Source organism: Hippoglossus stenolepis, chromosome 16 (genome assembly GCF_022539355.2).
Source record: "Hippoglossus stenolepis isolate QCI-W04-F060 chromosome 16, HSTE1.2, whole genome shotgun sequence".
NCBI classification, from domain to species: domain Eukaryota; kingdom Metazoa; phylum Chordata; class Actinopteri; order Pleuronectiformes; family Pleuronectidae; genus Hippoglossus; species Hippoglossus stenolepis.
In genome coordinates this window covers 6,916,377-6,940,901 of record NC_061498.1, presented here as the reverse complement: position 1 = coordinate 6,940,901, position 24,525 = coordinate 6,916,377, and the positions used below count along the sequence as shown (strand labels likewise).

General features: G+C 41.9%; 1 protein-coding gene across 18 annotated transcripts; it reads left to right on the top strand.

Moving 5' to 3' along the window:
* The first annotated feature begins 732 nt into the window (after nucleotides 1-732).
* spag9a (sperm associated antigen 9a) lies at nucleotides 733-24,222 on the top strand. 18 transcript variants are annotated; one of them, XM_035180460.2, is made up of 33 exons: nucleotides 733-1,255; nucleotides 5,085-5,205; nucleotides 6,869-6,939; nucleotides 7,038-7,126; nucleotides 7,701-7,851; nucleotides 10,493-10,582; nucleotides 11,745-11,880; nucleotides 12,086-12,179; nucleotides 12,270-12,391; nucleotides 12,845-12,856; nucleotides 13,364-13,378; nucleotides 13,613-13,670; nucleotides 13,937-14,089; nucleotides 14,203-14,254; nucleotides 14,352-14,482; nucleotides 14,598-14,654; nucleotides 14,800-14,805; nucleotides 15,568-15,732; nucleotides 15,940-16,069; nucleotides 16,735-16,824; nucleotides 16,899-17,006; nucleotides 17,155-17,341; nucleotides 17,461-17,631; nucleotides 17,804-18,014; nucleotides 18,540-18,656; nucleotides 18,799-18,879; nucleotides 18,967-19,034; nucleotides 19,152-19,303; nucleotides 19,869-20,043; nucleotides 20,276-20,389; nucleotides 21,413-21,589; nucleotides 21,993-22,130; nucleotides 22,281-24,222. In XM_035180460.2, exons 1-33 carry the CDS (start codon nucleotides 956-958, stop codon nucleotides 22,397-22,399), a joined length of 3,861 nt encoding a protein of 1,286 aa, XP_035036351.2. In that variant the 5' UTR covers nucleotides 733-955; the 3' UTR covers nucleotides 22,400-24,222. The 18 variants fall into 18 exon arrangements, with proteins under 18 accessions (XP_035036351.2, XP_035036344.2, XP_035036340.2 ...); XM_035180453.2 differs by having other exon boundaries at nucleotides 17,461-17,676; nucleotides 19,155-19,303; nucleotides 19,872-20,043; XM_035180449.2 differs by having other exon boundaries at nucleotides 734-1,255; nucleotides 10,496-10,582; nucleotides 17,461-17,676.
* The last annotated feature ends 303 nt before the right edge of the window (nucleotides 24,223-24,525 follow it).

Genomic DNA, 24,525 nt, shown 5'->3' with positions numbered 1-24,525 from the left:
CTGTTATATGATTGTCTTGCAATATACGTTGATTAATAATATTGTTATTGTTGACTTTGTATCATGTACTGTGAGTTCCTGGGCGTGGGAAGTAATGAAGTACAAATATAAAAATTATACTCTGTGCAAAAAAAATTAAAATCTTGCTTTAACCCTTGTTTGTAGTATTTACTTTTATTGTTATTGGATTTGAAGCAGGAGTGTTTTAATTTAAACAGTTATTGAAGTGATTAAATGTGACCTGCGGTCCTCAGAGTGGTACTTTTTACTCTAATACTTACAGTACATTTAACAGCATGTACTTTATATACTTTGACTTGAGCAAAAAGGTTGAATCAATATGTATACTTTGACTTGAGTTATTCTTGAAACAAGAATCTTTACTTTTACTTGAGTAAAGAATGGGGGGACTTTTGCCATCTCTGTGCAGAAAATTGAATACAGATCTTGCTTTAACCCCTGTTTGTAATATTTTGTTATATTTCTATTTGATTTGGCCCTAAGAGTGGTACTTTTTCACTTTTATTCTTCGAGTACATTTCAGGGCCTGTCCTTTTATACTTGAATAAAGAGGTTGAATCAATACGTATACTTTGACTTCAAATACCTGTACTTCTACTACAGTAAATAATGTGTATAGGCTACTTTTGCCCCCCCGCCGTGAGATACCCTCTGATTCCCACCCCCACTGTTCAGCGTGGTCCATCGGTGAAGCTAAGAAGACGCAGCTTTCCAGGCGCCTGTGAACGCAGCATTTGACGAGGAAGAGGAGGAAATCCACGTAGCTCGTCTCGCGTCGCGGGGTCCGGTCGTGTTGTGTCCTCGATGTGTCGGCCCGTGTAAAGAAACGCTGCTTTTCTACTCGGCGGATAAAGGCGTCCATAGTGGCGGGGTGACGCGGGGCTGCCCACACCGGTGCTGTTTGCTGAAAGCGGGGGAGAGGACAGCGGGGAAAATGGAGCTGGAAGACGGAGTCGTGTACCAGGACGACCCGGGGACGTCCGCGATGATGTCGGAGCGGGTGTCGGGCCTGGCCAACTCCATCTACCGCGAGTTCGAGCGGCTCATCGGGAAGTACGACGAGGACGTGGTGAAGGAGCTGATGCCGCTGGTGGTGGCCGTGCTGGAGAACCTGGACTCGGTGTTCGCGGAGAACCAGGAGCACGAAGTGGAGCTGGAGCTGCTGAAGGAGGACAACGAGCAGCTCATCACCCAGTACGAGCGGGAGAAGGCGCTGAGGAAGCACGCGGAGGAGGTGAGTGATGGTCCAACACCTCCGGGGTCCTGGAGGCGGGGAGACGTCGGCTCCCCTCCTCCTCCTGCATCCCTCAGCGGGGAATTCACCCGCACACGTGGCCGAGCAGCGGCCACGGTGCTCGGCAGGGATGTAAACAAGGCAGCGTCGTGGCTCACGTCAGACTCGAACACGGGCCCTGGTGCTGACTGTGGATGCTCAGTGACATGACAACACTGGAACCCCTGCTCCGAGCATGTGAGCTCCTCAGCAGCAGCAGCTTCATCCTGACAAACAAAACAAACACACCTATAATCGATCTATTCATCCTTATTGCATCAGATAACAGTGGAGTCAACAGCAGGAGAAGTGACTCAGCTTTTTGGGCCATCACTGTAACTTTATGTTTATTGCATCTAAACAGTCACAAGGTGCCTGACAAGTTAAATATACAAAATTGAAGACAAACAATAGGAAACAGTTAAAAAGCAGAGAAGACACAATTTAAAGATTCAGTGTGTAGAATTTAGTGGCATCTACTGGTGAAGTTGCATGGCGGCCTCCATAGAGAGGACCCGCTCCCGATGTAAATATAAAGTATTTCAATATAAAGGGCCCATTCTAGGGTAAATAAAACAACATTCGTACAATATAAAAAAGTAGTGAAAACATCACTAGGAATATTTTATATTTAATAGCTCGCTTCCACCTGAATCTTACATACTGGACCATTTAAAAAGCGATTTAAAGGTTCAGTGTGTAGAGTTTAGTGACATCTAGTGGTGAAGTTGCATGTTGCACCCCACCCTCCCCTTCCAAACACGAAAGAGAACCTGTGGTAGACTTCAGTTGTCATAAAAACTCACGTTTGTCTGTAAAAAACATGGTGGCCTCCGTAAAGAGGACCCGCTCACGATGTAAATATAAAGTATTTGAATATAAAGGGCCCATTCTAGGTTAAAAACAAAAAGAATTCGTACAATTTAGATGAAACACACTAGTGAAAACATCACTAGGATTATATTATATTCAAATTCTGTCAGTAGATCCATTTTACCTAAATCTTATACACTATTAGAAGCGATTTAAAGATCACGTGGCATTAGAGCACAGATGCAGAAATAATAAAATGATACAGATGAGAAAAGAGTAAAAATAGAATTAAACATTATAACATGATTTAAAATGGAGGAGAAGGCACACCAATACAAATGTGTCTTCAAAAGAGATTTATAAGAGGATAAGGAATTTGCCGCACAGATCTCCAGATGGTTCCGGAGAGTGGGAGCTCGGACGTGATGGCAGATTTGCTTGTTAAATAGCTGCTCTAAGCATAAATGTGTTTTAAAGGTTAAAACCTCCCACCACAGCTTTATGATCATATAGAGTCCACCACTACTACCAACTCCCTGCACTGCCGGCAAGTCTTCAATCCACTTTTGGTCCAGCATTAAAAGTCAAGCTGTTTATTTGCTACCGCATCTTTTACAGAGCAAAGTCACAAAGTGCATCACAAACGTGCAATTGTTTAAATTCGACAAGAAAAAAGATATGACGATATAAGATGAGACTAGAGTGGCACTCAGAGAGCTCATACCTCCGCCATGGCCCAGCAGTCCCATTCAATTCAAAACCAGCCGCACCAAATTTCACACACCCGTAGACTCCAGTCTCCTTTACGTGCCTTATTTCACTTATCAAGAGCCGTGAAGTATTCTCTGAGAAATCAAGGAAAATTATGAAAAACTCTGGATCTGCACCAAAATGTAATGGGTTCTTCCCTGACCTGTACTACATCATGCACCACCAAGCTTCGCGCTAATCCGTCCCGTAGATTTCGCATAATCCTGCTGTCGAAGGGAAACAAAAACCTTATTTAGGTTAAGGTAATCAGAAAATACTGTTTACATGACTGTGTCTTGATCAGGTTAATATTGGACCCTTGGTGTCCATGTAAATGTGTCTGTTGTTCAGATGATGACAGGCTGCACATGTGTGTCAGATTTTCCGCCTCCTGGCCCTCAGCCTCTGTACGAAGGGCGATGTGATGTGACTCAGACCATCTGTCTCAGATCGTTTCTCTGACTAAAGGCGTCAGGACAGCAGGGACCCCTGTGTACATACAGTGACATTGAAGCAGAATGGCGACCAATCACACAAATAGTCAAACTGACAGTAGCATCCTGCACTTTTGTGGTGTCACACTGTCATTTATATATATATATAGACATATACTCATTAAGCCAGTGTTTGTGGGATTGTCCTGGCAAAGATTCTTTGTCCACAGACCTGAGGAGGAGTGAGCAGGGGGTACAACGAGCCTGCTGGAGAGGCAAGGGATTACTTCCAGGTCATGTGCTCCTTTGTCAGAAACTAGCAGAAAGGGAGTGCTCCTCAGTTTGCATTTACAATTTCTTCCCAGCCCTCTTTTTTGGTCTTGAATTTTATTGTCAAATTCTTGCATTTCAGACCTAAACCCTGCTTCACACTTTGCAAGAGTAGCAGAGGGTGTCACATTGGGTATACAATCACCAAAAAACTATATTTTAGCTGCCCTGTTTCCAATAAGCTCTGATGTCGTTTGAGGTCATATACACAAAATGAAATTGTGTAGTTTTCTTGTGATATCCATGACTGTGGAAGTCATTGATGACGATTGAGCCTGAGGCATCTTGCCAGCTGTTCCTACCATTAAAACCGCTTTTCAGTTTTACTCCAGTTTCTCATTAGTTGCTATTTTTTGCTGCCTAGCATGACTCAAAACATGCCTGGTTTGGTCTGACCCCAAAACCTTCAGCTAAATTTAAGAAGAAGAACAAGAAGAAAAAAAATCACATTTGAGAAGCTGAAATCTGTGAATCTTTGGTATTTTTGCTAAAAGAATTTTGTGAAGGATTAATTCATTGTCACAGATTTATTTTCTGTTGATCAGCTAATGGATTTTTGTTGTTTCAGCTCCGAATAAATTTAATGTTTGATTTGAAGTTAGATCACTTTGACACAAAATTTGTCAAACATGAATTGGTTGAACCTGAATGAAAAACCCTTGAGTGGCTACTTCAAATCTGGAGCAAACACATTGAGCTGGGACAAAATGCCTGTTTCATTTTGCAGTCATTTAGTGCTAAGCAGTCTGTAACGTGCGTTTGTATGTCAAAGCACAGTAACTCTCATGTGCCCAGAGGAAGAAGGGCAGCCACTTTAGGGCCTCAGCTGGACAGGATGTGGACGCTGACACAAACACAAACACACTCTCCCATTCAGAGGTCTGGCCAGGAGGAAAATGGGAGCAACCGGAATTTCCGGATGAAGCAATAACTTAAAATCCTGCCTCTGTTGTCATGATTCAGAGCCATTTACACTGTATGTTCACAAGTACACAGCACATGTAGCCTTTGCTGTTAAGTCAATATATGTCAAAAGAAATTAAAAAGTTTTGTCCCACCAACAGTCCATTCTCCCATTTGAGAAACTGTAAACAGAGGATCTCTGGCTTTGTTTTCTCGATTTTGCCAAACAACTGAAAAAGTGAATTTCTTATTAAAAAAACAGCTTTCTTTGGTGAGAACTTAATTAGTTTGCAATAAAGTACACATGGTATTATAGTGCTTGATTGGTGCATATAAAGATAGTGAAACAAATATTCGGTGGTGCATTCATGGTTTCATTAATTTAGTAACTTTAACAGAAGACTACAGAAGAAATTAGCTGTGGGAGCTTGTGTAGAATAAAGACCAGATCATCATTTTAAACTGCATCAGATTATCATTTGGAAATGATGGATATTTTATGAAGTTTCAGGGAGTCTGACCAAGTCTTTCTTTCTCTCTTTGTGTGTGTTTGTGAGTAGAAGTTCATTGAGTTTGAGGACACTCACGAACAGGAGAAGAAGGACCTGCAGAACCATGTGGACAGAATGGAATCGCACTCCCGACAACTGGAGCTCAAGATCAAGAACTATGCAGACCAGAGTACGCACGCACGCAAGCTATTCTGCTTTTGTCATTTTTTATTTTCTTAATGTCGTCTTCTACTCTACTTGATCTCTCTTTCTCATGGCTTATTGCGCACAAACACACACTAACACACATACACACTCTTTTCTCCCTCTTCGCGGGGTTAACAGTAATGGGATTATGGGATTTCTGTTATTCCCACCCTCTTAATGCAGCAGTGCTCCACCGCCCATCATATTGGTGGATTAATGGAGGCAATGCTCTTGGTTGAGATTTTCTGTCATGTTGGGAACAGTGGATTCACACAGTGGCCGCTCCAGTGTCAAATGGAAAGCAACACAGTTGGTTGAAGTGCATCATGCATTCACACAAAGCTGTGAGATGAAAACATGAATTTCGTAATTGCTCAGTTTTTGGCACATTCTGGGAAATCAGATATATTCATTGTGATTGTTTCCATTGTCAAACCCCCCCAAAAAACAGATCCTTGAGCTTTTACCTTCCATTTAACTAGTCCATGTGTCAAGCCGTCCCTCCGCCAGTCCCGTTGAATGGTAAATCATTTATTTATTATTATATGTGGCAGCACATGAGCGGATTGTATCCCAAGACTTTAAGGACAGAGTCCAACGCTACCGTGGAGTAAATAAGATGATGACAGAATTGATTCGATTTTTTTAAGCCATTCTTCTGGCTTTGTGTTGGATTTAGTTCCACTAGTCTACCATGAATTAATACAAGTTTATTTTGTTTTGAAGTTGTGTCACTTTATTTCTCTCCCAGAATGAACTTTTGAAACTCATGTGCACCGCTCACATTAATCTAATGTGTGGAAAACATGTTGCTAAAATATAGATTTATACATTTTTTTGCATACTGGATAGTGCTGTTGTGTGCGGTATTCCTATTTAAGTACGAAACTAACTCTCACGGTGTCATAAGGGCAAATTGATCTTTGACCACTGTCTGCAGATGTTTGTGGGAGCATGATCTTTGGTTCTTCTGAAGAAATGAGGACTTCTATCATTTCTATGATTAGTGCACTCATTCAATCATGATCTAACCCTCAACCAAATTTCATGGAAATTGGTTTAGTTGTTGTGTAATCCTGATAACTAACTAACAAACACAACCCCCCCGCTGTACGTTATTAAAGAAATAATACTTAAAGAAAGTTACATTATTTTATCTTAAGCTTTGATATTCAGCCGCACATTCAGCTTCCTCATTCCGTTATTTATCACTAATTCAAATGTACAGGAGGGATTACTTCAGACTTCACTTCATTACATGTCTCCGTGAATCTGATGACTCACAAATAAGCAAAATGAAACCTCCCGGTAGTGTGAAAGTACACACATGGACGAGACATCATCACACGGCATGCAGATGCTTTAGCTGCTGTAATTGATAATATCCGGGCTTTATATATTCGTCTGCCACAGCAGCTCTCAGTGTGGCTCAGGCTAAACCTGACACACTAATAGGGGATTAGATGTTTTTGTCACTCCCTAAATCGGCCCAACACTGAAGCCCATTTGAGTGAGATTAAACCAAAACTCACAAAACACGATTTGAAATAACTCTGCATCATAAACTTTCATTCCTAGTCCCTGTTTTGTTTTTTGTTTTTTATAATTTGCATTTTGAAAATAATTCACACACGATACTGTTTCAGTCGGCAGGTTGGAAGAACGAGAGCTGGAGATCAAGAAGGAATACAACTCCCTCTATCAGAGACACTCAGAGGTAAGTGAGTGAGGGAGGAAGGAAATGCTGTCGAGTTGTGATCCTCAATGATATTCATGACTAGTGTCCTCTGCGTCTTTTTGCTTTGACTTGTGCAGATGATCCATAATTATATGGAGCATGTAGAGAGGATCAAAATGCAGCAGATTAACGAGACTTTGGAATCGAGCGCGGTCGGCCGAGTCAGGTAAGATCCTTTGTGTTAAGGAACAAATGTGGAGCGCTCCATGAAGAAGAATGTCTTGCTTGACAAAAATATCATGAACCAAACCTGAGAACAGCTAGACCTATGTTATATATTTTGTTGACTTGTGCATTTGCATTATCCCAAAAACGTTTTCAACAATGTTCAAACCCAGAGAAATCCCCAAATGTATTCAAGGTAACGGGATGTTTCATTTTGGTCGCCTCGTAAGTATGTCCATCTCTGCTATAACTTCCACTGTGTTTGTATTGGTCACTCGTAATGGATCGTGATTGTTCATTGCCGTTTGCTGCGTATTGTGAATCCAACTTTGATACATTACCTCATCAGTGAATATGTGCGTGAGTAGCGTCAGGTACATTTTCATCCACTCCCATGATCCCACACTGCTTCACAACAGAGTCAAACTAGGTCTTTTGTTATTGTTTTTGATTAAGTGACCCCTAGCAGCGGAATTACATATTGCAGGTTTAAGTGGTTACGACGGAATCAACTGAGAAAGTTTGAGAAAACATGATTAGAAAGCTTTTTCTTAAATCTTTCTTTACCACTCCAGGAGAGAACGGCCTCTTTCTTTGGGGATTTTCCCCTCGCCTGGTGGGGCATCTCTACTCATCCCAGACCCGCAGGCCAAAGCGGAGACGCCGGGCACAGACCGCTGGAGGTTCACTGACTCAACACAACCACGGTCCAACACTAGCCTCAAGGTGGGTGTGTCTGTGTGCCTTTTTTATTTCTGCAGAAAATAAACGTCAGGGTCAGACTACATGAAATCAGCCTCATGACTCACATAGGGAATTTAGAAATGATCTGACTCAAAGACCAACATGTCTTTTTTGATCATGTCCTTCTCATTTTTTCTTCATAATTTGTTAATCAGTAACGTGTCTTATATGGTGAAGTGTCAAATGCTAATTGTCTTGTCTAAATCATGTTTATTGTAAATGAAACAAACAAAATAGACACGTTTACATGGACACCAACATCAATATCAATCAGATTAAAACAATAGTCCAATTAAGACATTTAAACAGCATTTTCTGATTGCCTGAACCAGAATGAGGTCATACTCAGTATCATACACACTCATAAATAATAATCAAATTAAGGCATGTGGATTATTCTGTCCTAAATTGGAGTTTAAGTGGACATATGGCAGTTACCAAATGTATGACAAATAACGAGGAGTTAGAACGAAAACACTCAAAAGAGTATACAGTAGCATCGTTTTAACAGTAGTTCATATTCAGAGTTAACTCACAACACATTTCTTTTCTTTGTCTATAGAATACAAAAAATCTAAATCTGGAAAATGAGATAATCTCTGTAATTGCACTGCCTGACTGAGTGTTTCCAGCTATCCTGTCTGAGATTTGAAGGTTTGGCTGTGGGTCCATTTAAAAATAGAGAGCCTTTGATAAGGCTCAGGCGTGCACAAGTGTATTTTAGTAGGCATCTGACAAGACAATCTCTGTTTTCAGACATCCTCCTCTTTAGCCATTGATGAATATGCAAACTTCCACCAGGGCAGCAGTCAAAAGAGATCATTAAATGTATCTCATGAATATTCACGATCGTGACAATTTTCTTTTTGATGCAGGTGCAATTCATGATACTGAGCTTTGTCTTATGATGTGTATTTTAAGTGATTTCAGCTCAAGTTGAACTCTGCACAAAACAATTTGTTCCATCAGCTCCTATGTAAGTGACGCTCTCCAAAACACCTCTGTTATGTGAGCCATGTTTGTGTCGGTGGCAGTTATGACCTGGAGGGTGACAATATTTGTTCATACCACTGCTGCGTTTTTGTTTAAACTGGGGCATCGGCTCAGCAGCACAGTGCATGATGGGAGTGATGCCGCTGTATGGCTCGCAGCCAGTCACTGAGGGAGAAAAGGGGCCAGCTGGAATGTGATTGGTTCTTATGTAATAGCTGCTACAGGACGTTTATTGTTGAGCCGAGGTCTTTTGAACACGAATGGCTTTGATATGCAGACTAGCTCTCTGAGTTGAACATGAGATGTCATATTTATTTTAAGGAGTGGGTGTTGTTGCCTTGGCGGGTGAGAAAAAAAACGACAGGTTAATGACATGCATTAGCTCGCATGACAGCCATGATCTAATTTCCATCCACAATATGAGTCATAACTCAAAACCATCTCATTGCCCTTAAATTTGGCATAATTATTATTATATACACAGTACATATATTACAGTTAGTTTCAATAAAAGGGACCTTGACAAAGAAATTGCTCTATAAAGGATGAGTTCAGATTTTTTAAGTCTTATTTTAAACCAATACTTACATGCCCATGTGTTATTTTTTGGTTGCTCTTCTTCTTGGCCACAAAGAGATCACTCTAAATAAAATGATTTCAGTGTAAGTGCTGTGGCGACTTCACGCTCATCTTTATGTGTAAAACTGCATTCAGATGTTAAGTCAATTAGTCAGATCAAGAAGAGACCAAATGTGTGTTTAGTACCAAACTCCCTCTTGGGGTTTCTGTGGCTCAGCAGCAAAACACTGTCTTAACATAAAGAGGGAAATTCAAAAATAAAATGCTGAAATTGAAACTCTGAGGAACTTTTAGGACTGCGCCTTTTGTCCGCATTCACTTACATTAAATTCGCTTTAGGAGGTGAACTCTTTGTGCCCAAAATTATCGAGGACCATTAACCCTTTATTATGCAGATGGGCAAGTCGGTATGGTTTTAACCTATAATTTAAATAAATATAAAGTTGAAATATCACATAACATCACTATGGAGTAATAGTTTCACTTGTTTAAGTGCAGCAGCCACTGTTGATTACAAGATGACGTCATGAAATGTCTTGTTTTCTCTGACCAACAACAAACAAATTCCATCACATAAGTCAAAGAAAGGCAGATTTCTGCTCAAAAAGAGTTTTCTGTCAACTTATAAGCAGACGATGCGTATCCACCTTATCTCACTGTACAGAAATGAAAGGCAAAGTCCGGACGCAGCCTATTATGACCTATACTGCAGCCGACCACCAGGGGGGTGCTCTGGGGAGCTGTCACGTCGTTCATTTTATTTATTCATATACTTGGTAGCATTGGTAAAAATAATTATAAAGGGTATTCATTGCATTATATACAGAAAATGATTGTCAAGAAAAGAGCTGTTAACTATATTAAGAAATAATCTGTTGCTATGAATTAGCCACGTGCTAAAAACCCACAGCCTCACACGCATCTTTATATTTTGCCACACACAATTTGACTTTTACATTCACGTCACAGACATGCACACTTTGAGGTGTATGGTATTCTCTTTTCCTGCTTCTGCTCATTTGAGCTTCATTCTTACTCTCCCCCCCACAAGCAGTTGGACTATGTCGACCCCCCAAGGGACAGGGAGGGTAAGAGTGCGCAGGACTCTACTTGGGGAAATTCACTGGCAGACGACTGCAAGGTAGTTGGATGAGCGGTGTGTGCCCGCATCAGTAGACCCCTTCACGCCGCTGTTTCATCTTTTCAAAAGCCTCGCCTCTCACCATGTGCATTTATTGACCCTCACTTCATAGACCACCCGCGCTAGAGTGTGCTACATGCAACCATGTCTGTAGGCTACGTCGGGCTCTTTCAAAATAAGTGCACACGACAATCAGCTGTGTCACAGATGGACCTGGTTAATTATTCATCTGTCAGATTCAATAACCGCATGGTTGCATCTGGCCTTTTCATTTCAGTTAAAAATATACATGTTTTTTATTTCACCTGCTTCTTTGCTTCACTCATGTAGATCTTTGCTGATCACTCATTGCACAATAACATGACATTAAACATTGTAGTTGTGTAACATTAGACATAGTGCATTTGAAATTTCACTCTTTCTTTCTGGATCCTGTGTCAGTTGTGTTGTGTATTAGAGGTAGAATGGCAGCTCTCATTGTGGCCATGATTTATGTTCAGTCGATGTTGTGTGACGCCTCCTCTCCCACCCCCCCAATCTGTGTGGCTCTGTGTGGACTTTGTGTTTGTGTTGCTCATGTTTGAGACAATATGTTCACATCTTTATTGAGTTTCAAGTTCCTTTTTTTTGTGTTAATTTACTGTGATGTTTTACAAAATTAGTAGCTTAGCATTTCAGATTTAGCTTTTCTTGGTCCAATAAGATTTTATTTTTACAGAGAGCCAAAAGCCAAATCAGAAGATCCATTTTAGAAGTAGACTTTCACTTTGACATCATTTGGAGCTCTCCTCTGTGATACTGCATGTGTAGTATATTTAGTGAATCTCCAGCCTTTTTTAGTTTTAATTATTATTATTTGTATTTTATTTATAAAGGGACGATGTACAATATTATACATAAATGTTGCCATTTGTTACCTTGTACCAGAGTTAGCTTAAAGCTAGTTTACATCTGCAGCCCATTAGCACTTTCTCTGTTCCTACAACAGCCCATCGAAGTGTAACATCTGTGTTATGTTGTTGTTTTCTTTGTGTTGCGAATATGTTCAGTATGTGGTTATTTCTTCATTGCGCCACTGGTTCATTTAACGTGTCATCTTCACCCTTGACTTTGAGCAGCCACCTGTAAATAGTTGCCATAAACCCGTCCCCCGTGCTTCCAGGATGAGCTGTCGGACTTCACCGGCTCCAAGTCGGCCACACCAATGTCCACGACCGCCTCTGACATGGAGAGGGAAAATGGGAACAGTAAGAGCACTGAGGTGCAGGCGGCTCCAGGGACCAGATCCATATCAGTGGGTACGTTCAAACATCATGAAACTGGCTTTCCTCCATTTCTCTCTTTTGTTCTTTACCATAGTGGATATAAATGTTTGTGTTAACTCTGTAAAGGTGTCGTAGAAGAATCTTTAATCTATAAACACCACAGAGAAGGGCACTTTTTCCACATTTTGTTTGTCCATCCTTCTCTTTGGTAATCTGGCGCATTCTGTGTCTCCTGAAGGTTTGCCTGAAAACAAAGACAGCTCAGACGTGCAGGACATCATTGAGTCCACCCCTGAACTGGACATGGATCTCGCTGGATACAAGCTCTGCAGGTACGACAGAGAACCTGCTGTAGGGCAGAATCCAAACTCAGTTTCAAATGGAATGCAAAACATCGACCCCTGTTCTTATTACTGTTCCAGTACTCCTACCAAAGGCATTGAGAACATGGCCTTCGACCGCAATACAGACTCTCTGTTTGAGGAGCTGTCATCTGCGGGCACTGGGATAATAGGGGATGTGGATGAAGGGGCAGATCTGCTGGGTGAGTGAGATCTGTCTTCATTGGAACAATAATAGACATTCAATTTAGATATATTTCATCTGTATTGTTGTTGTGACAGGCTGTAATCTAAGTGGCCATGGTGTAATAATACACATTGAGGAGTCCCGCTATAGAAAATAATACTCTGTGAAGCAAAGATTACTTTACACCAGGCTGTGATTTTCTGTTTCTTGAGGTCAATGCATACAAATGAATACATAACAACCCTGAATATTTCTTCTCTATGTATTCCTGGTTTTCCGGGGTTTTCAAAACGTTTTACTGAAGCTCTGCTGCCGTGTTTTCTTACTGATGGCACTAGTTCACAACTCTCTGTTCCTCCAACACCTGCTTGCTTTGGTTCAGATGTGATAGTGTTAGCAATCTGCCCATGGTAACATCACCTCTCTCTCTCCCCGTGTCTCATCCTCTGGCTTTTGTCCATAATCCCAGTGGAGTACTCTGGTGTGTATGACCTCCAACCTTTCCTTAACTCAAATTTCTTTCTGTAAAGTCCCTTTTGAGCCCTACTCATTTTTCACTTTCTGTCATATCCGCCATCGATACAGCTCATAGCTTCCTCTTCATTATGTTTGGTAATGCTTAGCTTTTAGTAGTAGTTCACAGTTTGTAGTTTTACAATTGAATACTTTTGACAGAGTTTGGTGCATGAGTGATGGGAGTTTAACGCTTCCTTTGTTGGCCTAACTTTTCTTTTTACAGCTTAAAATATTTTTTGGCCCTTGTGTTTTCCTCTTTTCTTTCTCTCTACTGTTGTGACTGTCGAATTCAACTAGTCTTAGAGATTCGGCAGCATCTCCTTCCTGTTTTGCTTGTGGAGTCAACAGCTACACGTTCAGCTCTGGCTCCTCCATCGTTTTGGTCATTCCACTGTCTCAAACTGTTTCCGCATTTCTCTCTCTCTCTCTCCCTTATTCTTTCCGCCTGGCTTGGATTGCATGGTTATCTCAGACCTTAGTTTGATTGGTAAGACCTCACCCACTCTATCCATCCTTCTCCTGTCCTGTGACGTGCTGTGGGTTTGTGTGTTGTGTGGTAGTTTCTTGTGCTGTGAAACGTACAGTAACAAATATCTCACTAGGAGATATTTCACATCTTACCTTTGTAGTGCCTTGTTCCATGTAGCCACTCATCCAGCTTGGTGTCAGATTGATTTCAGTTTTTTAAGAATATTCTAACGTCATGTTCCATTTTGGTCAGGTATGGGCCGGGAAGTTGAAAATCTCATTCAGGAGAATTCACAACTGCTTGAGACAAAGTAAGAACAAAATTCATCGTGTTTTTGTTTAGTGCATAGAGCTTATGTAAAGATGGACGACACGTCTCCACTTCCTACCACTATCCACTATCACTAATGTTAGCATGGAGGAGGCTGGATTTATGGCTTCACTTTGGGGAGCAGTCATGCCATCCATCTTTATAAACAGTCTATTGTTTAATGGCTTTTATTTTTCTCAGTCCCCAGAGGACAAATAAATATAAACGTACTGAATTATTATCCTAAAATGTCCTCTGTCTCTCTAGGAACGCCCTGAACGTGGTGAATAAAGACTTAATATTGAAGGTGGACGAGTTGACCTGTGAGAAGGAGATGTTGCAGGGAGAAATGGATGCTGTGATGCAGGCCAAGGCCAAGCTGGAGGACAAGAACAAAGACCTGGAGGAGGAACTCAAAAAGTGAGTAACGGTGATAACAGCAAGTTTGAGATACGTTACTGCAGCCCTTGTGAGTAGTAAAATACCAGAATGTTTCCTATGATCTCACATTTGTGATAAATGGTCTCTTCCAGAGTGCGAGTGGAGATGGAGGAAGTGAAACACAAAACTAAAGATGAAGAAGATGTGAGTCTTCCCCACCTTTTATGTTTGAGATCCTAGCTCAATCCTTAAATACTGAATCTGTGTGGTCATGTGTGGGTGTAATTGTGTGCTGCCACAGAATGATGTACCTACAGCCCAGAGGAAGCGTTTCACCAGAGTGGAAATGGCCCGAGTGCTGATGGAGAGAAACCAGTACAAGGAGAGACTGATGGAGCTACAGGAAGCGGTGCGGTGGACAGAGATGATCAGGTGCAGAACAAAAAGCTGCAAATTCACACATGTTCACAATCCCATCTTTATTCAAATGGAAGTTACTATTTCCCACCTGTACTTTAAAACTGAGTTAACATGATCTCTTCTTTAGGGCCTCGAGGGAAAATCCAACACTAACAGAAAAGAAGAAGTCCAGCATCTGGCAGTTGTGAGTGCTTTTAAAATGAACTACAACATTATCTACCTTTTCGTCAGGGCTTTAGTTTTGAGTTAGCAAGTTAACTCGCTCACTCAAATCATTCACACGCACTTTTTTTCCCCATCTCCTCCGCGATGTGCTTTTGATTTGGCAGCATTGGGTAAAGATGATGTAATAAACTTCCTCCCTGAACTGCTCCTCCATTACAAACGGATCCAACTCTGATGTGTGTCTTTATCCATAATCGTTTACTCTCCGTGCAGTGTATAAGTTCTTGTTATCACAAACTGCTCAGACGTAACTCTCCCTGTGCCCCTGGGCTCTCCTGTCTCCTGCCTGCTGTGTGCCTTCTGATGTTATCCTGCTCCGTCTGCTCATAGGCAGCTAAAGAGGGACAGAGCTTCCTCAGCAGCCTTGATACATGTTCATGTTCTGTCTTAAGTCGGGTGGTATCAGTCATTTTATCTTCAGATTTAGTGGACGTCTCGAAAAATAAGCCAGAGCCAGTCAGTTGTGGGAAATTACATCATATAGATAGCTGGAAACACATCCGTTTTCAGTGTATTTTTTTTAAAGTATTTAAACCATTTCTCCATATCTTTTATTTATTTATATATATATATATATATACATGGATATATGCTGCTTGTCATAGGGACTTTCAGAATTTATTAACACTGGTACAATGACATCTACAGTTGATGCTGTTGATACTTGGTGAGGACACAAATGGAACACGATAGGAAGTGCTCAGCTAAACCACAACTCCCAGCATGCTCTATGTCACTGTACAGTAAATGTTGTTGGAAGTTCCTCGGGTGTCTGGTTGGTTGATGACCCCCCTCCCCTCCCTTGCTTTTTCCCTGCACTCCTGTCTGCTCTGTTTTTCCCTCTTGGCTTTCTGTAACTTCACCACCTGCAGCTTCAGCAGACTGTTTAGCTCCTCCTCCAGTCCCCCCGCTGGGAAGAAGGTGGAGTCCCAGTCCAACGTGAAGTACAACGCCCCGGGCGGCATGGTGAAGAGGAGCAGCACCTTCTCCCAGTTCCCCACAGAGAAGTCCAAGACCTTTGACTTCCTCAATGAAGAGTGAGTAACAGAGTCAAGTCACTGCGGGTGTGGTGCATTTCATCAATCGGGACATGCCCAGTGAAACTCAGAAAAAGACACAAAATCTTGCATAACCTAAAGTCCGTCATGACTCATTACAACATTTGTATGAATTTATTTCCCATAATGCCCTCTGACAATGAACATGTACAGTATAATGTATATGTGTCTTTACTTTTCTTGTAGAAAGGACCAGTGTAGTTCACCATCGCGTAAAGAGCAGAAACGAGCCCAGTACAGACAGGTCAAGGCCCACATGCAGAAGGAGGATGGACGAGTCACTGCGCACGGCTGGAGCCTGCCCAGCAAATACAAGGTGGGAAGGGAATAAGGAGTTAAAGTAAAACAAATAAGATATATATATATATATAATATGATAAACTTTATTTATATAGCACCTTACACGCTCACAAGGTGCTTTACAAGTTAGAATTCAACAGGTAAAAGCAATTTGAAGATCACGCAGAATTAGAGCAGAAATACAAGAGTAAAATGTCCTTGCTCCTCTGCCAGAACTGAATATAAAATATTTTTTAAACTATCCAGCAGATGGAGCTGGACACACACACTGAGGCCACAGTGACATAAAAATAACTTTCTGAAGGTTCAGGTGCAGTTTTCCAGGCTCTGACTGACTTGATTAATATTACATTTTTATTTAACTTAGGTATGAATGGTTACTGACATTTCTCTCTACTGTGTCGATGGGTACTACTGCTCCATTTGTGTTGTTTATCTATTGGAGCTGTTCTTCCAAGGGAATGTTTTCTGAAACTAGTAATTTGTAAAAATACAAAGTTATGTGTCCATGTCTATGTAGTTAGTAACAAATATACCAAGCCCCACATTTAAAATGGTTCAGCAAATTCCAGCATAAGCCCAGTAGTTCTACTCCATGTCTGTTTCAAGAATGCTGGCTTTAAGTGGTGTTGATTGTGTTACCTTTTTTTTAAATGGCTTTTGCATGTTCTACTTATACAGGTGGCAAATGGTGGACAGGTGGAGAACAAAGTGAACTTACCTGTACCGGTGTACTTGAGACCTCTCGATCAGAAAGATGCTTCTATGAAGGTAGTAAATTTAAGAAACTTCTATACCCCAAACTAGAAGCATGAGATTAAGTGTGATCCCTCTCTGTTTCCCAGCTGTGGTGTGCTGCAGGGGTCAACCTGTGTGGGGGGGGGATATCAGAGCTCACGAAGCAGACGAAGGGTTCTCAGAGTAGCCTGGACCAGCTGGAGCAAGAGAATAAGGTAAGACTAAGTACTTAAAGTAAGAGGTGGGTCTTTGTATTATTAAAATGTTTGAACCGGAGCCACACTTTGTAGGTTCGATGAGTTTCTCACACTTTGCTTTAAATTCTGTCAAAGCTGTAGACTAACTTTGTTTTCCCTCTGTAAGGATCAGGAGAAAGTGGAGCAGGAGAAGGAGCTGATACTTCAGGATGAGACGTCCAGTCGGGTGTGGGTGTGTACCAGCACCCACTCCTCCACCAAGGTTATGGTGCTGGATGCAAGTCAGCCATCTGACCTACTTGACAGCTTCTATGCCTGCAACACCCACGTCGTCTGCATTGCCAGTGTGCCTGGTACGCTGAATGGGGACATTTTTTGTTTTGTGGTCATTGGTTTAGTGGGTTGCTTTCTATTTGACATCGATTCAATCAGCATTGAATGTTGACAGTGACGTTATTTGTCTGTTTTTCAGGGGTGTTGGAGTCAGATTTTTCGACAGGTGAGGAGGTACCACAGGACGTGGACGCTAACCAGGGTGATGTGGTGTCACTGGCCGGCAGTGTGGCCAGTGTGGGGTCTACAGGCAGCGATGGAGCCATGGCAGCAGAAGGGACCACCGCAATCCCACAGATAGCCAGCTCAGGTATTACAGACCAGCAGGCTGAGCACAGCGCCATCTCTGGCTCAGGTAGTTATCTGCAGGGAAAAAAAATTTGAAATCACCTCAATGATTTTCATTTCCCTCGTGTGTTTGAACCCTCACTAAAACAGTTCCTTTATCATTCCGTCTCCCTATTATTTCAAACCGCCCACAGTTGAGCTGTCCAGAGAGTCGAGTCCAGCAGAAGATGGGATTCCTCCGGCGGAGGAGGCAACAGAAGCAACAGAAGCTAACGCTGGTGTGGGTGAAGAGGGAGAGGAGGACCAGGGGGCAGAACACAACCAGCCGGGAATCTACACAGAGCATGTGTTCACCGACCCGCTGGGGGTGGGACCCACTGACTCCTCGCCTACTGACGCACAGAGGTTAGGACTGTTACTCTTGGTCATAACCTATGAAATTGTTGACTCTTTTACGCTTAGATATGTGGAAGTAAGTTTGTTTGTTACTTTGTTTAATTATTAAGTTCTCATGGTGAAATTCACAATAGCAGGAGAACATAAGAACTAAAATTTAGAGATGTTCAGTTGAATCCGACCATTAACTGACTGGGAGAGATCATTTAGGCCCTCAGACGTTAATGAGATTTCATTACTTAATTTTTAGCACGATGAAGAAAAAAGTTTGAGAACCAACACGCTATTTAGGTAGAGGCAGTTCTGCAGTGTCACACACCCTCAACAACAAAAATGCCGTCTGTAGTGTCCCTAGTTGTCTTGACTTTCCCAACCCGCATGTCCCACAGGAATTGTGTATAGACTACATTTATTAAAAAATGTCAGTCTTAAATCATTTCTTCCCCTGGTAGACTGTACAAAATCGAGATGCCACATTATGAATCATGAATGTGAGACTGCTGCCTGATGAAACTTGTGTCTCCTGTGATCCAGGGGCACCGGGCAGGATGGAGTGGATTCCTTGCCTCCAGACTCGGACCCGTCGGAGGGGGATGTCCTGAGGATGAGCAGCGCCCTCCCCACCATGTGGCTCGGAGCTCAGAATGGATGGTGAGCATGAGAATGACCACTGGAGGGAGCTATTATTGTGTTCACCTAATAGTGGTTCTGTTGTTGTCATTTTGTGCAAATAGTTTCACATATACTTTCACCAGTAACGTTTTCCCTCTCTGTCCATCTCTTCATTTTCAAGTCTGTATGTCCACTCGTCCGTGGCACGATGGAGGAAGTGTCTGCACGCCATCAAGCTCAAAGACTCCATCCTCAGCATAGTGTGAGTACAAAGTTGGTTGTGTAGTGATTGAATATATATATATATATGTTTTATTTTTACCTATACCAGCATCTTGTTGTGTTACAGGCATGTTAAAGGGAGAGTCCTGGTAGCGTTGGCTGATGGGACATTAGCAATTTTCCACAGAAGCATTAGTAAGTGTGTGGCATAGCAGTCAACCTACAGGCTGCTACATTCATTTAATGTTAATGTAATAAATGAAGACATCTTGTCCTCATATGTATATTGTTCATGCCTGTGTCTCTCCCCAGCAGACGGACAGTGGGACCTAACCAACTATCACCTGTTGGATCTGGGCCGGCCCCACCACTCTATCCGCTGTATGACCGTAGTCCATGACAAGGTGTGGTGCGGCTACAGGAACAAGATCTACATTGTCCAGCCCAAGGCCATGAGGATAGAGGTACAACTGCAGTGAATCAAACATCTGTCCGGCCTGTTGTTACTGTTGACTCATTAAGACCGGGTGCCACATTTGCGTGCCTCTCCCTTTTTAGAGTAGTTTTTAAAGTAGCCTTTCACACAACAGCTGACGAGCAAAGCAACAGGAGTGATATTGAAGCAGAGTACAGCAGCGTGTCACTGATAAAAACATTTATGAAAATAACGATGAAGCTGATTCAGACCCAGACAATGTTCGTTCTGACCCACTGACCAAGGCTCAGTCGGTTAGAGGCTTGTTTGAGGAGGAGGAGGAAGATGGAGGGAATCTAGATGAGACTATATATATATATATATTTTTTTATGTTGCAAACACTCTGTCAGCTCTTCAGAAATCTCTCAGGATTTAGGTGGTTGTTTTCAAATAGTGCTTCGAGAGTGCGTTTTTATTTGGCACCTTAGGTTTTAATGGGTTAAAGGGAAATAACATCAAAACTTGTTTAAACTTGCCTTTATATAAAACACGTCTTCATTTAACATTTTCACAATATTCTAACATCACCTCCTCTCATTCTGCCGTGTCAAAGCAGAAGTCCTTTGACGCTCATCCTCGCAAGGAGAGCCAGGTGCGGCAGCTGGCCTGGGTTGGAGACGGTATCTGGGTGTCCATCCGACTGGATTCCACCCTTCGCTTGTTCCACGCCCACACCTACCAGCACCTCCAGGATGTGGACATCGAGCCCTACGTCAGCAAAATGCTTGGTAACTGTTCCCCCCTCTCTCAGAAAACCTAATCTAATCTCTGACCCTTCATCTGAACGGGCCACATTTCTTTTTTTATGGGGAATGCTCGTTGGCTTAAGTTGCCCAGAGATCCCTTAAATCTGAAGTTATGTAGTTTGAGCACAACAGATAAAAAAATGTTAGGGAATCGCCTGTATAACGTTGATGTAAATGATGATTTTTAAACATGGTATATGTGTATGTGTTGCAGGTACTGGTAAACTGGGCTTCTCCTTCGTGAGAATCACAGCTCTTGTGGTGTCCTGCAGTCGTCTGTGGGTGGGGACAGGAAACGGTGTCATCATCTCCATCCCGTTGTCTGAAGGTATCACACTCGTGCACGGCATCACCAGCCCACTGTGTATTACCGCCACCACCACAGTAATGGACACAGCTAAATGAAAACATGTGAGACCTGGACCCTGGTGTTAAAGAGGGAGTGAGTTGGAAGGCTAAACTTTCAATATACTTTCCAACCTTCACCTATGACTAGCGTGACCAAAAGAATGAGATCACGTGTGCAAGAGTAGAGCTGCTGCTCCACCTCTGGTAGTCCAACTGGTAGAAGACCCCCAGGTAGATCTAGAACGTGCTGGAGAGAATATAAATCTCATGTGGCTTTAGGAAGTTATTTCTAATCCCTGTATTTACTGCTGAAAAACATTTAGTGATGGAGCACTAGTGATACAATAAGTATCTTGTACAATGTGTAGTTTAGACTTTTTTCAGCCTTTGACAAACTGTTCTATTTCTGACAGTGTGTGGCTTAAAATGGATGCTTGAAACAGAGCACAGCGGAAACAACTCAAACTCGTATCCCCCTTTTCTGCCCTCTCGACGCCCTCCACCACGCGTTCTTTCGTATCCCACCTCCCCTTTAGCCTTTCGAAGGCCACAGACCTCAGCATCCCTGCGGTCCCTCTGGGATGATTCAGCATCACACCATACACAGCCTCACCTCTTCACCTCTCTCTCAGTCCTGGCTGCCGTACTTCCTTTTCTGCCACTTCTCACGTTTCTCTCGAGGCCCATTCAGACAGGACAGCAATTGTTACCTCCCTGACGCTACTTGTTGAATAAGAGACGACTGGGTTGCCATGGATACAGGTCTCACAGTGACTGCGTGGCTCACACGACACCGTTTGGAAAGTGTATGCTGCACAGCAGTGGAAATGGTGGAGAGCTGGGTCCTTCTACTTTGTTTTGTTTCATTTCTTACCCTTTCATCTGTTTGTTAATTGATCATTTTGACCATAAAATTTGATTATTTGCACAAGCTATCTTCATTGTTGCGCAAAACCTACATCAACAGCAGCTTTTATTCATTTCTGTTTTTCTCGATCTGCAGCCAACAAGACAACGGGAATAGTGCCAAATCGGCCCGGCAGCGCTGTACGGGTTTACGGTGATGACGGTTTAGACTGTGCCATGCCAGGCAGCTTTGTGCCATACTGCTCCATGGCCCACGCCCAGCTGTGTTTCCATGGACACCGAGATGCTGTCAAGTTTTTTGTCACCGTGCCAGGTAAGCGAAAACGGCACAACAGGAAATTTGTGGTGGTGTGAAAAAATGCTGCAGAATTATCAGATGTTAATCAATAAATATCGACTTAGTAGTTGATATTACTAATAGGTTGTAGTTATTATTATTGAAGCAAAATGTTGTTTGCAGCAAATTTGAGGTTTAGCTGCTTTCCTTGGTTTAATATCACATTAAAGTGAATATCTTTCGAACTGTTGCTCAGACAAAACTATGCCTTTTGTGGAACTTTTTACCTGCAGCCTTGTGTTGTATCTTTATTATGATCACTTTTTTAATCTCTAAACTTTAAATGAAAGTTGTCAGGATATGATGCGCTGAACCCTTTGATAATCGGGTATCAAAAGTCAGATTTAGAGTATTGGTTATGTGATTGTGTTTGTCACAGGTCAGGCAATGCCTCCTCCATGTAGCGCAGATTCAGGCTCCGATGAGCCCCCGTCTGAATCCTCTGACACAGCGACCTCCGAGCCCAAAACACACCTGGTCATGAGTGGAGGTGAAGGCTACATCGACTTCAGAATGGGTGAGAACATCATGTTTCCAACACAAAATAGTTATAGTAATAGAAGTCCATCTGTATATTCTGTCCTTGGTTAAAACTGGTTAAATCAAGCCACATCTCCACTGAGACTCACCTGGTGTTGGTTTAACTCTGCATCTTCCTCCTCCTCAGGTGATGAAGGTGGCGAGTCGGACGGTTTATCAGAGCCGACAGCCGACCAGCAGTCGGCACCAACCAAGGCTGAGCAGAGCCACCTCATCGTCTGGCAGGTCACAACTTCTAATGATTGAAAAAAAAACAACTGACATACTGTTGTCAGGGCCTCCCTCCAATCCTTGCATGTCCTCCTCTAAGTTTTACATTTGATATTACTGATTGTTCTTAATGCCTGAGTAGTTGACTACTTTGTAAAAAAACAAAAACAATTATTTTTAGTCCATGTTTTGTACAGTTTATTGTTTATGAATTTGAAAAAAGTGAGGATTATGTCGGTTTAAGGAAAACGTCCACGGTCCGAGTGTTTCCTTCTGCCGGGGCGCATGTTGGAAAAGCAGGTGCACGCAGGAAAAAGTTCAAGTCAGTTCAGGAGAAGGTGCGAGATACTGTAAGTGTGATCGTTTGTTTCTAAAACGTCAAAAACGGGTTTAGATGTGAAGGACAAAAAGGAAAAAGTACTTGAAGGATTCAGGAGAAGTCGTTGAAAAGGGACCAGGGAGTTTTCATTTGAATGAAATATATTTTATGTTACACACATAAGACTTTTACATTTGTAAACCACATGTGAGAATGGAGTCATGAATTCTATCCTGTGTTAAGCATTTTTTTTTATTATCCATACTATTCGGGCTGGGTGTGTAAATGTGACACCTACAGGTCAGAATACATTCATGCAGACAGGCTGATACTGGTCGGTCTGCTAAGTAGAAAACCAGTTTTCACAAACAAGCAATCCACAAACAAACATTTCCTCTAAACTAAATGTACTTTTATTGAGTAAAAGCTGTACGATAAAACATTATCTTAGAGGTCTTATTTAATTAAAGGAAACCGAGCCGCAGGATTATGTTTAGGAATGTTAATCATATCAAAGCAGTTAGGGTACTGTAAGGTTTCCTGTGAATAGAGGACCCAGCTTACTGTACTGTAGGTTAGCATTAACCGGAATGAAGGGAATCCTGTATCCTTGTGTGTGTGTGTGTGTGTTCGCCTTCTCGGCCATTTTACGGCTCAACCCTCATCTATTTGCGCGAGAAGAATCCACCCGTGCTTCCTGTTTGCTTCCGCTCATCGGCACTTTAAGATGTTAGATGTTATTCGCGTGACATTTGGAAGAACACTCGTGGTGATGCACACTGCACTGCCATGTGCTACATTTATTTATTTATTCGGTTTAAAATAACAGGAACAATGCTCATTAATAAACATTTTTGTAAAAGGGAACATAACGGACAAATCTTTATAGGGAGGTGACACCCCAGTAACCAAAGGACGAAAGAAGATGCACCGTGAAACTATTTGTTTTTTGGTTTTTTTCCATCTTTTAAACGTCTCATGAGTAATAATTTGAAGGTTTTAAATGTATGTTTTGTTGAAAAATAGGCTTGAATAAGGGAATTGGACTAAAAGTAACATTTCCGTGTGGCACCTTCTAACGGACATGCACACAGCACTAAAGAGTGTCTCTCCTGATTGCCTCATCATTCCTTGTTTTGTTGTTAAAAATACATTTTGAGGCCTGGAAGGCAAATTTTGTCATTATTTTTCTGTTGCTTTGGGCATCGTGCGTGTTTTGTATTCATCTGTGAGACACTTTCATTAAGTGAAGACTATTTTGTTGAAATAACCGAAGGATTCCAATATTGAGCAAGTGTTTTAATTTGTTTTTATATCTGAAAACTTGGACCACTGTTGGTCTTCAGTCTATTTCAAAATATTAACTTTATATTGTGCTTTATTTTTCTGCCATTCCAGTATTTATTTCCTTTGTTATGGAGCCTATCTGGGTTCAGAATGTAACTTTCTACATAAGTATAATAGGAGGCTATTGTAAACGGAATAGTCCAATGCGTTTACACGATTGTTAATAATGGCTAAATAAAAGAAATCAATGTTATCCTGTTGGGAATTTTTGACAAAGATCAAAGTGTGCAAACAATAACTTTTCAAACAACCCGTTCATGTTCTAAGCTATGCATGATTTTTTTTAAAGAGACCAATGCAAAGTTAGCGGCTAAACCTCTGTTAATTGCCACCGTTTTGGGTGGGATGGATGTTTGTGTGTGTGTGTGTGTGTGTGTGTGTGTGTGTGTGTGTGTGTGTGTGTGTGTGTGTGTGTGTGTGTGTGTGTGTGTGTGTGTGTGTGTGTGTGTGTGTGTGTGTGTGTGTGTGTGTGTGTGTGTGTGTGTGTGTGTGTGTG

Excerpts from the sequence above, each read along its gene's own strand:
- spag9a (XM_035180448.2), top strand. The coding sequence starts at position 956 with ATGGAGCTGGAAGACGGAGTCGTGTACCAGGACGACCCGGGGACGTCC. Across the intron at positions 7,852-10,492 it reads GGTCCAACACTAGCCTCAAG|CAGTTGGACTATGTCGACCC; the intron begins GTGGGTGTGTCT and ends CCCCCCCACAAG. Across the intron at positions 12,180-12,269 it reads GCTGGATACAAGCTCTGCAG|TACTCCTACCAAAGGCATTG; the intron begins GTACGACAGAGA and ends TTACTGTTCCAG.